The sequence below is a fragment of the Nyctereutes procyonoides genome, unplaced genomic scaffold, assembly GCF_905146905.1.
Source record: "Nyctereutes procyonoides isolate TBG_1078 unplaced genomic scaffold, NYPRO_anot_genome, whole genome shotgun sequence".
NCBI lineage: Eukaryota > Metazoa > Chordata > Mammalia > Carnivora > Canidae > Nyctereutes > Nyctereutes procyonoides.
This window is the reverse complement of record NW_026575147.1, coordinates 19464008-19480032: the sequence shown is the minus strand read 5'-3', so window position 1 is coordinate 19480032 and position 16025 is coordinate 19464008. Positions and strand designations below refer to the sequence as shown.

The window sequence follows — 16025 nt, the reverse complement described above, 5'->3', positions numbered from 1 at the left end:
AGACTAGGATGCCCTCCTCAATAGTCAACTGCCTGAACCTTTTGCTACTGCACATTATTCTTCTCCTGTGGTTCTTGTATCTATCTTAAATAAAATTAATCTGTGTTCTTGTCTCAACTCCTTGTTAGATTATAAATTCCATGTTGGTGAAGAAGAATTACTTGCCTTTGTATCTCTTGCTCTGCCTGGTACAGTGCCTTACACATAGTAGGTGCTCATCAAATTGGACTGAATAGATACCTGGAGAGCACTAGAATGGTCATTTTGACAGGCCAGTTCTTGCTCAACTTCTGAAACCTCCAGCAGATTCCGCTCACTGACCAACCGAGACAGCTCTCCAACCACTGTCACATGCTTTGATACAGTCCCAGACATCTTCTTAAACTGTGGATAATTCTCAACAAAGGCCTGCCATGGGAAAAACACCAATTGGGGGGTTCTGTTATTTCTTGACTGAGGACAGACATGTATGAAGGGAAAAAACAAGCAAGAATTGTTCTGCCCAGACTAAGGCATATACAACTTTCAATCCCATGGTATTTTGTTTATGTTTAAAAGGAGAAGAACTGGTATATGTCAGTAGACTGACTCTTTAAATACTCCAAATGTGACTGAAGAATGGAAAGAAGCACATGGCTTGTTATGAAGTTTTCACTATATTGTTTCCTAAAGAGAAATAGTATAGAAAATTATCTCAAACCAAACAAAATGAATCAAGGCAGAAATCAGACTAAGAATATTCCAGAAATGTTGCTTACATGAAGAGTTCCAAAGTCTTGCATGTTAGTCATCCATGAACATGTTCAATTTACCTTCATGTCTGCTATTGATTCTAGTTTTTGCTGTTCTTTTGGTTTCTTCTTCTGAAAGTCTTCCATGAGATTCTTTATATTGCTACCAATCTCAGCAAAGTTCAGGTACATATTCTGTGAAAAAGGAAGGTGGAAACACAATTCTATCAATGAGTCTTTCAGACCATTTAAAAGAAGTGAAATAGAATCCTGAAGGCAGAATTGAAGGGCAAGAAAATTCCATTATAATGACCAAATCTGGACATTGGCCAGGACTCTGGTGATGAATACCATTACTATTCTCACAAATGGTTACAGAAGGGAAGGAAGTAAATACATTGGGTTCTAATTCTAAAAGTACAAAGCTAAAAATGTGATTTTGATGAAAAAAACCCCAAAACTGTTAAAGTGTCAGAATCCAAGTCTTCCGCCCTCTCTTGAGATGCAGTTTATCTACAGGATGCTTATTACCCTTCCACATGAAATCCCATACCTGTTCTCATTCAAACAAGACAATACTGGCCTTCTTACATTAAAAAAAAAAAACAAAAAACCTGAAAACAATTTAAAAAAAACTTTAATCACTTACGTTAGCATAGAATTCATCATTTTCAGCAGACAGGACCACTTCTCTTAAGTCTTTACTGATCCCTGGCACTCTGGAAAGATCAATCCGATTGTTGTTTATGCCCAGTAGTTCGTGAACCATGGCCTGGTATGTCCACTAAATGAAGAATTATGACAAAAAAATTGGTAACTGACAAAGCATGGAAATAGTAAATCTTCAGGAAAACAAAAACTGATAATATTCTTAGCAACTAGTCTTCTTTACATAGAGGTTCTTTATTTAATTCAAGTTTTATTAATATTTTGTGTTCTACTAAGCACTGATTCATGGTAATTGGTTAAACTAAAAGTCAAAATACTTTTAGATTTTACACTTTCAGAAGAAGAGCAGCAAGATTAATATTCCTGATAGAAAGAAAACAAATTAGATCTATCATTAGCTCCAGTTTTTGCCTGTGAATTAAGAGTATATTTTTGGCTTCACAGATAGGGCTATATTGGTACTGCAGTTACAAGCTGTACCATTTCCTGTACACTTCTGTGGTTTTCTGCAGCATGAGAAGTGTGTTCTTGCAGATCTGAGTGGTGCTATATTTATCCTGGGAACACTAATACTATCAGAAACAACCTTGTGAGCTGATCAAAACACACATATTCAGAAGCTTTGCCTCTGAATCCGTTTTATTTCATATATTTACTTAATAGAATTATGAAAAAAAGGATTGGTTCCCATTCTTATAAAATATGAACTTATTTGGTGAAAATGGAATAGAGAAACCCCAAATTCTGCCTTATCACTACTTATTGGAGAATGGGTTACTTTTAGTTATAGGTCCATTAGACAAAACTAAGTATTTTCCAGCAAATTACCTTCTAAATCTAGAATGTAAATGATAGAAATATTTTAAATATTTTTACTTCATCTTAAGTAATCTAGATTTACTAAGAAAGAACTTAAGGTTACAAAAAAAGGTGCTTCATTTCTTAAAATACTTGCCAAATGAATCCTTAAAGCAAGTTTCAGGGGTGCCTGGGTGGGTAGCTCATTCAGTTGTGTTCAATTCTTGGTTTTGGCTCAGGTCATGATTTCATGGGTTGTGAGACTGAGCCCCAAAGTGGGCCGTGCACAGCGAGGAGTCTGCTTGAGATTCTCTGTCTCTGCCCCTCCCCATGCTTGCATGTGCACATACCCCCTCTCTCAAAAAAAATCTTTAAAAAAAAGCAAGTTTCATGGGGGCACATAAAATAAGTACAACAAAATAGTTATGCTCCCATAGAGAGGATCCTGTGCATGCTTCTAGCATTAGCACTTACTCTATAATTAAAACGATCAATTTACTTCTCTCCCCACTGGATCATGAGCTCTCTGTGAGCAGACATTGCATCTTTTAACCTTTTACCTCTAATACTTTAAAGTAGGCTCAACACTCAGTATGTGGCCCAACACAGGGCTTGAACTCACAACCCTGAAATCACGACCTGAGCTGAGATCATGAGTCAGATGCTGAACTGATTGAGCCACTCAGGCACCACATTACCTCCAATACTTAATATAATACCTGGCACATAATAGGTCTTCAGTGAAATCAGTTGAATGAATGGTTGTTTTTCTTTGGGAAACAGAACTACAAGCAATCATTTTCCTTTTTTATATTATCAAAATTTCTTAAGTAAACATGTATTAATTTGTATTTTAGGAATAGAAGGCTATCCTATCATAGAAAAGTTGCACTCCACTGCTACATATTTCTCCTATCATTAACGTGATTTTAAGCTAGGAAGAGACTGAAATATAGGCTATGCCTTTCCCCATGAATTCAAAGTCACTATTAATAAAGCCTCTACTTTGTATAAGGTACTATTTTTATACTTGCAGAAGAACACATGTAAGACACAGTCTACCTTGAAGGAATGTGTGAAAATAATCAAAGGTCCAACATGGCAAGTGCTGCACAAGACATAAGAGAGACACAAAGTTCTGGAGTAATTTTATGGAAAAAAAAAAAAAAAAAGAACTGACCAAAACAACGAAAGGTTTCAAGGAGATGTTTTGAGTGGTTTTAAAGGAGAAAGTTGATAGGTGAAGAGAGAAGGTATTCCAAACAATCCAGCATTTAGACAGAGGTTGCAACATGAAAAAAATGATGGCTGGAAACCATGCGGCATATCTGCACAGTAGTGAGCTGTAGGTTAACATTGGGCCATGCTGTGAGGGCTCTTGGATGCCAAGTTCAGGGATCTGTATTTAAGCCAGTAGGAAAATGGGAACCAAATGAAGATTTTTTTTTTAAGATTTATTTATTTATTTATTCATGACAGAGAGAGAGAGAGAGAGAGAGAGAGAGGGCAGAGACACAGGCAGAGGAAGAAGGGGAGAAGCAGGCTCCATGCAGGGAGCCCAACGTGGGACTCGATCCGGGGTCTCCAGGATCACACCCTGGGCTGAAGGTGGCACTAAACCGCTGAGCCACCGGGGCTGCCCCAAATGAAGATTTTTAAGCCAAGAGCAGTAAGATCAGGACTGTGCTTCAGGAAAAGTGATTTGACAACACTGTGTGTATGAAATATATTAGAATAGAAAGAAATTAAAAGTGGGGAATCAAGGCCTGTTTCAGCCATCTTGGAGTTGTGGAGGCCTGCTGGGAACAGGACTGCTAAAATGATAAATATGCCTGGAAGGCTGTGGTTCAAGGTCATCTTTCCTGGCTATAAGCAGGATCTCCAGAACCAGAGGGAGCACACAGCTTTTAAAATTGAAGGTGTTTATGCTCAAGATGAAATTAAGTTCTCTCTAGGCAAGAGATGTGCTTATGTGTACAAAGCAAGTAACACAGTGACTCCTGGTGGCAACCTGAACAAAACAAAAACAAAACAAACCAGAGTAATCTGGAGAAGGTAACTCATATAAATAGTGGCATGGCTCATGTCAAATTCTGAAGCAATCTTCCTGCTAAGGCCACTGGACATAGAACCCATGTGATGTTGTACACTCAAGGATTTAAATTTACTGAAAAGAAAAAGAAAAGAAAAAAAAATAAATTTACTGAAAAGTAAACAAATAAAAGTGTAGATTTGTTCTCTTATAAAAAAATAAAATAAGGATGCCTGGGTGGCGCAGTCGTAAAGCGTCTGCCTTTGGCTCAGGTCGCAATCCTGGGGTTTTGGGATTGAGCCCCACATCGGGCTTCCTACTCAGCAGGGAGCCTTGCTTCTCCCTCTCCCTCTGCCTGTGGCTCCTCCTGCTCTCTCTCTGTCAAAGAAGTAAATAAGTAAAATTTTTAAAAATAAAAATAAAATAAAAATGAGGAATTGGTAGATGACTATTTCAGTATTCCTATGAGAGATTAGGGTCTACACAGAGGTAATGACAGTGGGATCCCTGGGTGGCGCAGCTGTTTGGCGCCTGCCTTTGGCCCAGGGCACGATCCTGGAGACCCGAGATCGAGTCCCACATCGGGCTCCCGGTGCATGGAGCCTGCTTCTCCCTCGGCCTATGTCTCTGCCTCTCTCTCTTTCTCTCTCTGTGACTATCATAAATAAATAAAAAAAAAATAAAAAAAAAAGAGGTAATGACAGTAAGAATGAAAAATTGCAGGCAGACATTAGAAAAGGAGAAGCTACAGAACATAAAAGTTGCCTTGATAGGGGTGAAGGTGGTGGCAGAAAGGGACAGGAAAGATGAGGCAGAAGAAAGAGTCAAAGATGACTGTGGCTGGAAGAATAGTGATACCAAAACCTCAGGAAATACAAAGCAAAAAAAAAGAAAAACTGAAAATAAGGAGGCAAATAAGTGGACCACACTGTTCATTTCCACATCTGCATTTTGATGAATACCACTTGAAATCATGCTTCTATTATGCTAATAAAGGGTTCTGCACCTGGTTTAGCAATGGGGTGATGGCATCATCACAACGATCTAAAATAAGCAGCAATGGAGGCACCTCAGTCCGCCGGAACTCAAACAGTTCATATTCTTTAGTTATTACTTGCTGTGGATGAGAGAGATAGATGGTTTGGTCAACCAGTTAGTTGCACACAAAAATAATAAACAAAATTAATACATAAAAAACACATTTAACAACAGTTCTTTGCACCTTCATAGGCCTTCAGAAAAGAATTCAAAAGCTTGACAAAGTTTGGTAGCATCCTGTTTAAGAAGTTAGGATCAAAATAAGTATTTAACTTACTTAGCTTGCAAATGTTTCCTGAGTTAAGCCTAAGAATTTTAGTTCTAATGTGCTGCTTTTGATTTTTTATTACAAAGATCTATCTCTTTGCCAGTAAACCCAACACATCACCTCCTTGGTTGTAGATAAAATATTGCTATAGTTTCTGAAATACGATAAGGAAATGAATGGTCTTAATGTTTTGGTACTGGGGATAGGGGAAGCCATACCTTAACACATTCTGCAAGTCTCTTTGCTGCCTCTGATGAAAGCTGATAACGAATCATGGGACATTTCTTCAGAGATAAAAGGAGAGCTGTCAGTCCTTGAGTTGTTCTGGATAGCTGGACTGGATCCCAATTTCTACCCTTTTTGTTAAAAATGTATATTCAGAGAAAATATTTGAATTTTTTCCTTACAAGTCCAATACTTGCTGAATTAATTCCCACCTGATAAATAAACTTATTTTTTTTATCCTTTCCTTCCATACCTGGCAGCAACCCAAAATATTGAGGGAAAACAAATGTGGATTCACAGCAATATAATCACCATAAAATTCCTGCAAACAAAGCACCAAGATCAGTCAGTTATTTCATAAATTCCAGCTGTATCATAACAGTAATATCTTCATATGCAACATAATACTATATGATATAATCAAATTTGAGGAAGTACAGGTGTCAAAGACATACAAAAATTGATTAATAACCGAGTAGCAATAGTTAATGTGGGGGAATAAAATAATTCTAAAACAGTAACAATAGTAATAAATCTTTTAAAAAACAAAAAGCAAAGTTGTAGAAGTATATATATTACATTTCTGGAGACCTCTGTGAACACTTAACAATTAGTAAAAATAAGACACTGCTATAGGGTATACATTATTACACAAAGATGAGAAAGAACGTTGCTGTCTGGTGTATTTTTTTTTTTTTTGTCCAGTGTATTCTCATGAGGGAGAATATGACTTAAAATAGGTCATTCCTTTTTTTATTCATTTATCATCTAGCACATCCTTCTGAAAATCCAAAACTTATTTATTTGCTGCCCTATTCTTCACTTAAGTGATAAATATATTCAAACATCTATATAAATGTATTCAAGAACACTAAAACATTTAAGAAATAAAAGGTAACATGATACGTTCTGATGTGATGTACTATATAGCATGCAGAATATTTAGGAGTTACCAAGTTTTAACCTAATGACAAAAGTCTGCTTTGTAAACACAAACAGAACTTTAACAAACCTCATTCATATTCTTTACTTCCTATTCTTGTCCAATCAGACATAGCCCTGTAGATGAACATTCTTATAATGTGGTTCATAAAACTAGCATAGAATACATCTGACTCTGTTCCCAACCCTGTGAAACCCTCCCTATCGGTTAAGTAGGATCCAGTACCAATCCAATCTCATTTCCACTGAATCCTTTAATTCTGTTCCCAATGTGATACTTCTTACAGAGTTTCTAAATATGAGTATAGTTTGGTGCAATGCACATTTATGTCTGACCGATTTATATCTGATCCCTTCTTCTGAGACAGCACCTTTCTAATTGTTAGACTCAAATCTTTAAAAAGGGCCAATATAAGAGATTTGCTAGAGGACCAACATGTTTACCTGAACCTCAGCCACAACTTCTTGTTCATCAGCTTCAGCTAATGACTTCACATCACTCTTGCTGATCACATTACTGAAATCTGAAACAGACATATGAGCTGTGGCTGACTCAAAGGAGATCACTTTTGTTGCAATTAGACATAAAAGAGCCTAATGTATACATTGGGGTATATGTCAAAGTTGAACACCTTCAAAATAAAATGAGTAGCACAAATATATTTAAATCTGTAAGTTCAAAATAATACTTAAAAAAAAGACCACCGTGAAGGTTATGGAGGATGCCAGGGAACCACGTCATTATATTGAAAATAGCAAATAAAAGGAAAGAAGTAAGCTTTTATTCTTTTATTTATTTTTATTTTTTATTTTTTTTATTGGAGTTCAATTTGCCAAAATATAGCATAACACCCAGTGCTCATCCCGTCAAGTGCCCCCCTCAGTGCCCATCACCCAGTCACCCCAACCCCCTGCCCACTTCCCTTTCCACTACCTCTTGTTCGTTTCCCAGAGTCAGGTGTCTCAAATGTTTTGTCACCCTGACTGATATTTTCACTCATCTTCTCTCCTTTCCCTTTATTCCCTTTCACTAATTCTTATATTCCCCAAATGAATGAGACCATATAATGCTTTTATTCTTTTATATACAAAACTATACAACAGATAACCAAATAGTAGATGAGGGGAAATTTCTCTTTATGGAAATATTCCAGCTACAAACCAAAGAAGGGATGAAAATGATGATCGAAACATCATCATTTTTATCAACCCCTAGTGCATCAATGGATGAACCTAGGCATTGAGCATCAACTGATGCTAATATCACAGTAAGAGACCATCAATGAAAGCACACAACACTGACAATGAAATATTCTTGCCAAAAAGAAATCAAATCTAAATCTAATTAAGCTTCTATATCCAAGTACCAATTTACAGAACTAGAGGCTAGAGGAATATTTTGTTTATTTATTTACTGATTAGATTTATTTATTTTAGAGAGAGAGAGAGCAAGAGAGCGTGCATGCACATGAGTAGGAAGGGCAGAGGGAGAGGGCGAGAAAATCTCAAGCAGACTCTACACTGAGTGCAGAGCTGGAAGTGGAGCTCGATCCCATAACCTTGAGATCAAGACCTGAGCAGAAAACAAGAGTTGATATTTTGACGTTTAATGGATTGCATCACCCAGGTGCCCCATGAGTATTTTAAACTACAAAGAATATGTTAAACAATCCTATGGGGATGCAATCAGCAAGAGGCAGGGTGTGAGAAACTTTAACAGAACAATATAGTTTTTTCAATAAATAAATTGCACTTGAGAGAGAGAGAGAGAGATGGAGAGAGACAAAGAAAACACCTATTGAAGATTAAAGAAACTTAAACAACATATCAATCGATGTGTGGCTATTATGATCATAATTCAAATCCAAAGCAGTGAGAAAACAAAACAAAACAAACAAAATCATTAAGGGAATCTGAAATTTGAACATTGAGTATTTGAAAATAGGAACTATTTTTCATTATTTAGATATAATAATGGTATTTTATTTTATTCATTGCTTATAATAATGGTATTTTAAAAAATGAGTCCTTGTGTTTTAGAGATGTATACTGAAATATTTAGGGATAAACTCCTAAGTCTTAGATCTTCAAAATAATGTTGGTGGAGGATTAGGTGGCAATATAGCTAAAACAAAATAGGCCATGGCAAAGTAACTTTTGAAATTGGGTGATGGGCACATTAGGATTTATTATACTATTTGTATACATTTGAAAACTTCCATAATAGAGAGTTCTTTTTTAAATAAAGGGAGAAGCCTATTATGTAATATTTTTAGTAGACATAAAAATACAAAAATTATAAATAAGTGAAGTCAGCAGAAGGCCAGGTTAGTGATGATATAAACTGTGCTGAAAGGTTGTAATGAATAAAATCACTACATACAAACTCATTTAGTTTATTTTAATCAAATAAAATTGTGAAATTGATTGCTTTATCCAAGTTCCAAGAGTCTGTATTTCCTAGGCTTTAATGCTACCTTTATATAATTTTTATCTTCTACTTCATAGATTCATAGTGCAAATCAAATAATCTTTAGAACCAGGAGAATAAACATTAGATTATTGGTTACTAATCTCAACTGCTGCATCAAAGAACTCTCTTTAGAGGAAAAATGAGTCTTTCATCTTATGACCTACTCAATTTTTAACTGAGACTCAGCAAAAGAAGTGATTCCATTATATGTCTTAAATTTGAAACACAGGGAATTTCTCATATATATGTATATATATGTCACTAAGTACAAGTTTCTACATTTTTCTAAGTACCTAGCTTGTGATCAGACTAAAAATACTTCAGTGCCTACATGCTTATCAGAATGGCTAAAATAAAAACTAAGAGCAACACCAAATGCTCATAAGGATAGAAAAAAACTTGAGGCACTTGGGTGGCTCAGTCAGTTAAACATCTGCCTTCGCTCAGGTCATGATTTCAGGGTCCTGGGATTGAGCCCCACATGGAGCTCCCTACTCTGTGGAGAGCCTGCTTCTCTCTCTCCCATTCCCCACGCCCTCCCGCTTATGCTGTCTCTGTGTCAGATAAATAGTCTTTAAAAAAAAAAAAAGGATACAAAGAAACTGGATCACCTGTACATTGCTGGTGGAAAGTAAAATGGTATGGTCACTCTAGAAAACACTTAGCAGTTTCTTAAAACACTAAACATGGAACTAGCATATGGCCCAGCAATTGCTCTCCTGGACATTAACTACAGAGAAACGAAGACTCATGTTCACTTGAAAACCTATACACAAATGTTTGTAACAGCTTTATTTGTAGTAGCCAAAACTGAAAAAAACACAGATGTCCTCCTATGACTGAATAGTTAAACTGCAGTACATCCATAACACGGAATACTACTTAGTAATATAAAGGAATGAACAATTGATACATGTTACAACCTGGATGAATCTCTACAGAATGCTGAGTGAAAAAAGCCAATCCCAAAGGGTTATATATTGTATAATTCCATTTGTATAACATTCTTGAAATGACATTATAGAAATAGAGAATAGGTTAGTGGTTACCAGGAATTAATGAGGGAGTTGGGTTGGAGGGAAGTGGATCTGGTATAAAAGGGCAGTATGAGGGATCGTTATTGAGATGGGAATGTTTTGCATCCTAACTAGAACAGTGTCAATATCCTGGATATGGTGTTGTACTATAGTTATGTGAGATGCTACACTGGGGGAAATGGGTTTAAGAATAAGTGGGATCTCAGTATTATTTCTTACAACTAAATGTGAACCTAGACAATTGTCTCAAAATAAAAAGTTAAATTATAAAAGCAAGCCTATGGCTATTAGCCAAAAGAAAAAAAACCCACTAGGATTACAGAAACTAAAAAAATTGCCAATTTTTACCTCTTGAGGTTGTTTTAAGGGCTGAATGAAATAATATGTGAGAAAGTTCTTTATGAAATATAGTCTCATCACAAATATTAATTTTTGGTACCATTATTTAATTGTGGCATATAGTGTAGAAAGTATATATATCTTAGAGTATAATCTAAACCTTAAAACTCCAAAGCCTTCAAGTAAGCTTTAAAATCTCTCAAATGCGGGGATCCCTGGGTGGCTCAGTGGTTTAGTGCCTGCCTTTGGCCCAGGACGCGATCCTGGAGTCCCGGGATCGAGTCCCGGAATCGAGTCCCATGTCAGGCTCCCGGCATGGAGCCTGCTTTTCCCTCCTCCTGTGTCTCTGCCCCTCCCTCCCTTCCTCTCTCTCTCTCATAAATAAATAAATAAATAAATAAATAAATAAATAAATAAATGAATAAATGAATAAATAAATAAATAAATCTTTAAAAAAAATAAAAAATAAAATTTCTCAAATGCCCTACATACTGAGAATTAAGGTTTGTCCTTGGTTTTGGAAATGGCACCAAATAAAATATACCAACTAATCCCATAAGGATCAATAATGACATCTAGAGGAGAATACATGTAACTTACAAACAGAATGTATTACATCAAAAAAAAAATCATATAAAATGTATAGTAACCACAAACCTAATTTATTTCCAGGACTCTGCCCCCCCCCCCAAAAAAAAGTTATATACATAAGAGATACCTACCAGATGGCTTGTACTTTCAAGTATTAAATAAAGTGGCAAAAGGAAATGGAATGTTTTCATCTGGAATGTAAGTAAATCTCTGCTTTTCCAACAAATTCAAGCATATCCTCCTCCAAGTAAATAATCAGCTTCTATGCCTCAGTTCATAAAAGTATAAAATACAAATAAATAAATGCTTTTTTCCTTTTTTTTTTTGCAGAGGTAGGATGTGAAATTTGGCTACTTATAATTTTTGACATACAAAGAATCTTGATAGGTAAAGTAAAACTTAAAAAAGCAAGTTTCACCTAATCAATCAATAATGAAAAAAAATCACACTTAGCTCTCTAAAATAGAATGGCCACATGACTTTTAATATTTTGAAAGGATATAAAGAAATCAGAATTGTATAGTAATGAATTCAGTTAACTTATTGATGATATGTAGTGCCCAATAGAACAAACTAGCTAGGATACAGTTACATGATGGAATGGGTGAAATAATATACTTACAAATGAAGTATATACTGTATTTTGGTCTCCGGAGCTCTTGAATCAGATAATCCACATTCTCCTAGAAAAAATAAACAAATAATATGTGAGAATTGTTTAAGTGAAAGAATAATAAATATTGTCTTTTGAATTATTTAAGTATTTATTGAGAGTCCATGGAGTGCTGAGGTCTAGATTTAAATGTATGTTGTGAGGATGAAGGCTGGCAGAGAAAAAGAGGTATGTTAAATATAATGATCAGGAATCATCTATAAAGTTATGTAGCTGCATCACCTTGGCCAAATTAAGATGTAAAAATATTAAAAACACAACTGTTGAAGTACAACATAAAATTGATAATAACTATAAATTTGCCTCAGGCTGCTTGTCTATAAATTACTCATCTAATCAAAATTCTTAGAATATCTAGATGTTTCTAGTTCTTTAAAAAAAATCAACATTCAGGGATGCCTGGGTGGCTCAGTGGTTGAGCATCTGGGCAAGATTCTGTGATTGAGTCCCACATAGGGCTCCCTACATGGAGCCTCTGCCTCTCTCTCCATTGTCTCTCATGACTAAATAAACAAAATCTTAAAAAAATCAATATTCAAGAGAAAATACACTTAATTGTATTCACTTTGGCTTTTAATTTATCAGGACCTAAGACTGCACCACTGTAATGTTTATGAAGATTTCTGTAAAAAGCAGGCTGACCTTTCATATTATTATTTATTTATTTTTCAAAAATATTTATTTATTTATTTATTCATTCATTCATGAGTGACAGAGAGAGAGAGAGGCAGACACAGGCCGAGGGAGAAGCAGGCTCCATGCAGGGAGCCGGACGTGGGACTCGATCCAGGGACTCCAGGATCACGCCCTGGGCTGAAGGTGGCGCTAAACTGCTGAGCCATCCCGGCTGCCCTCATATAGTTATTTAAAAATAAAAAATGAGTGGCACCTGGATGGCTCATTTGGTTAAGTGCCTTACTCATGATTTTGGCTCAAGGTCACAATCTCATGGGTTATTAGATAAAGCCCAAGGTCAGGCTCCACACTCAGCAGGGAGTCTGCTGGAGACTCTCTCTCTCTCTCTCTCTTCCTTTGCCCCTCCCCCCCCCACTCACACCCCCTCTCTTGCTCAAATAAAATAAATCTTTAAAAAGAATAAAAATAAAATGTGAAATTTAGAAGTAAAAAGTTGATTTTTATATGGTCAAAACATAAGCATTCTAATTACAGAAGATCATAATGCAGGTTTTAATATATTTTTGATACCATTAACACATAGTTAAATTTCTATATGAATTTGGTCCCCAGTCCAAACATGAAATACAGTTTTGAATGTTTAAAAAAAATACATACATTTCCTTAAAGAATTAAAAGTAATTTAAGCAATGCACATTGCTTTTTAAATAGGAAAAAAGTTTTTAAAATTGCCATTTAGGTTAAAAAATACATTTAAATTAACTTTATAATATAATCAAAGAAAATAATTTTTAAGGAACACATTTTTAGTTTGAGAGAGTATATGTATATAATTGTGAAAGATGTTTCTCTGATGAAAAATCTTAGGAAATGTTGGATAAGATAATCTCTAAGATCCCTCTCAGCAACAAAATTTCATATGAGCCACAAATGTGAAACAACTGGAAATAACTCTAACACAGTATTAATGTTAATTAATTCAGGAATTATTTACTGAGGTCCACTATGTAGAAGGCATAATAGTGTGAAAAAAACAGATACCATCTCTGCTCTCATTGAGCTTATTGCTAGTAAGTAAGATAGGCATTAATCAAACGATATAAAACTTCAACTATGACAAGCAACAGGGAGAAGATATTGGTGCGATAAGTACTTATAAGAGGGGGGTTTGACTTGGTCAACAAAACCAGGGAAAATTTGCTGAAGGAAGTAAAGAAGTTTCAAACAGAGGGAAGAGCCTATGCAAAGGTCCTGGAGCATGATGGAATAAAGTGAACTGAAAGATTAATGTGGCTAAGAATAAAAGGGGGAATGGTTTGAAATGAGGCTGTAGGTATGTGGAACTAGTGGAACTAGATCACACAGAACCATAATTAAGGAGTTCTGCCTTTAGCATAAAAACAATGAGAAGTCATTCAAATTTCAAGTGGTGGTAACACGGTCAGATTTATATTTCAGAAAGTACGTAATATACAAGCATTGTCAAAGAGTGCAATTGGAGTTGAAGATCATGCATATAAAGAGAGTATACAAAAATAAGATTGAAATAGTACAGGATTTTTACAGGAAGACTCAAGCCAGACTTAGAAAATGATGGATGAAATGGATAGAAGGTTAAAGAACTTTAATTAGAGGAAGAGTACAAATAGAGAAGAGGATTGAGCATGTAGAGGGGTGAAAAAAGGCCTAGTTGGCTATAGTAGAGGAGCAGAGATTGAACAGAGGAGGCTGGATACATAAGGGCAGACCAAACCAGCTCAAGGAGGGATTCGAGGACTGGACTACTAAATATTGATTTAATTATGGCAGTAAAATCAAGCCATTATGTTCCTGTGCATAGATGTGAATAAAATGATATAAACTCAAGATATTGGTGTACATACATAAGTATATAAGTATATAGGATTAAGCGGCAATGGTGTTCAGTGTGATAGTATGGAGGTTAATCCAGCAATAAAGTGATGTGGTCTCTGTTAGAACCAAGTAGCCAAGAACCTAGAAGGCATCTTGCAGGAAAAATTGACTGAAAGGAGTAAACTGAAATGTGGAAAGAAGGGGAGTCAAGGTTATAACTCTGATGAACCAGGGTAATTATGATGCCACAAATGATAATACAAATTTATTTTGCTTTCTTCATGCTTTCAGATCATCATGTTCTGTATTTGCCTGGGCAAATGACAGCTCAGTACCTTCGTAGGTCGAAGAAAACAAATTGCTTTCAGGTGTTTCATGATCTCTCGATTTTGAGAATCAATGCGTTCAAAAAGGTAAACTTCCTTCTGAAGAATCTCTGATTGTGTGTAGACCATACTCACTATGCCAGTCTGTAAAGAAAAAGAACTCATATTATGCTAGTCAAAAATAATATAAACAAGCAGCAACATTTATGACTTAAAATTTTTTTTCATTTATACTTGGCTGGATAACATAAATATTAACATATGTAATAACATTTACTGAGCATCCAGAACATGTAGGTAATGTACCGGAATTAAAAACATGTTCTCTCTGAATGCGGAGAATCCATAAATTTCGAAAAAAAATTTTCCATCGCCTTACAGTGTTTTTTTTAAAAACATAATTCTTTGACCAACAAATAATAGCCTATCGTCTCAGCTCGAGCACTAACAGCTGTATTTTAGAAACAAGCCTGAGTAGAAACAAAAGTCTTCCAAGTGCCCTGTCTCACATACTATTTTTTGGCAGAGACATTTAGGGAAGGACTTCTGATTCCAGTAAGTCGAGGGGGCGGGGGTGGCGGGGGAGGAAAAACCTCTGGCAATAGTTAGAGCCATTTACATTGACAACACAGTAGACAAGCTGCATACAACCTTTCAGTTTCACACAGGACCGACCCTCGCTTCAAAATTCTTAGTTAAATCCTAAACCCTACGGTGGAGCGGGAGTAGCTATGAGGAGGGAGGATTCCCTCACATACTGAGCAAAAGCAAACTCACCGTCTCCTTATCCATGAGAAGTACCTTCATACCCGGTCCGCTGTCCTCTATCATTTTGGAAATGTACTGCTTCACAGCAAAAACCACGTTCATGGTGGCGAACGGACGGCGGAGCCCCACAGCCCTTCTGGTCCCCTTTTTTCTTGCTAAATTAACCCCGGGCCTCTTGGCCTGCTCTCAGCTGCTTCCTCCCCGCTGGGCTTCGGCTTCCGGAAATCCGGGCATCTCCTTGGGTGCTGGGAGTTGTAGTTCCGCTGCGCCGGGCGGGTGCCAGCGGAGACCCGCCCCCCCTTCCCTCGCGGAAGTGATAACATGCCCACCCCCAGCCTGGTGGTGTCTTGAGGCCTGGCTCCCGACCGCTATGGGCCTGGGTCCGGAGTGCCCGGCTGCGGCCGAAGCCTGTTCTGCTGGCTTGGGGACAGGGTACCCGCTCGCCGGGTGGAGGAACTTGACATAGGGCTGGCTCGGAGGCAGGAACCGCAGAGGGTGACCGCGGTCACTATTTGCCATGAATACTCGGGTGGCCCGTGAGGAATTAAGGGAAGAGGGATGGTGTGGTGCTCCCGGCCGCTCGGTAAGGTGTTGGCTAAGTAATGGTCGGATTCGCCCTTCCTGG

At 36.8% G+C, this 16025-nt stretch overlaps 1 protein-coding gene across 2 annotated transcripts in view; it reads right to left on the bottom strand.

Annotated features, from left to right (window-relative positions):
• VPS45 (vacuolar protein sorting 45 homolog) overlaps nt 1–15609 on the bottom strand; it is a 69035-nt gene extending 53426 nt beyond the window's left edge. The window contains exons 1-10 of one of the 2 annotated variants that reach the window (XM_055312155.1): nt 15410–15609; nt 14642–14776; nt 11766–11826; nt 7148–7227; nt 6015–6083; nt 5755–5892; nt 5237–5347; nt 1381–1515; nt 813–926; nt 241–408 (exon numbers count right to left, since the gene is read on the bottom strand). In XM_055312155.1, coding sequence (XP_055168130.1) covers nt 241–408; nt 813–926; nt 1381–1515; nt 5237–5347; nt 5755–5892; nt 6015–6083; nt 7148–7227; nt 11766–11826; nt 14642–14776; nt 15410–15502 — 1104 coding nt within the window. In that variant the 5' untranslated portion in view covers nt 15503–15609. The remainder of the gene's footprint in view (nt 1–240; nt 409–812; nt 927–1380; nt 1516–5236; nt 5348–5754; nt 5893–6014; nt 6084–7147; nt 7228–11765; nt 11827–14641; nt 14777–15409) is intronic. The other variant, XM_055312156.1, reaches the window with a different exon arrangement.
• Between the last annotated feature and the right edge of the window lie 416 nt (nt 15610–16025).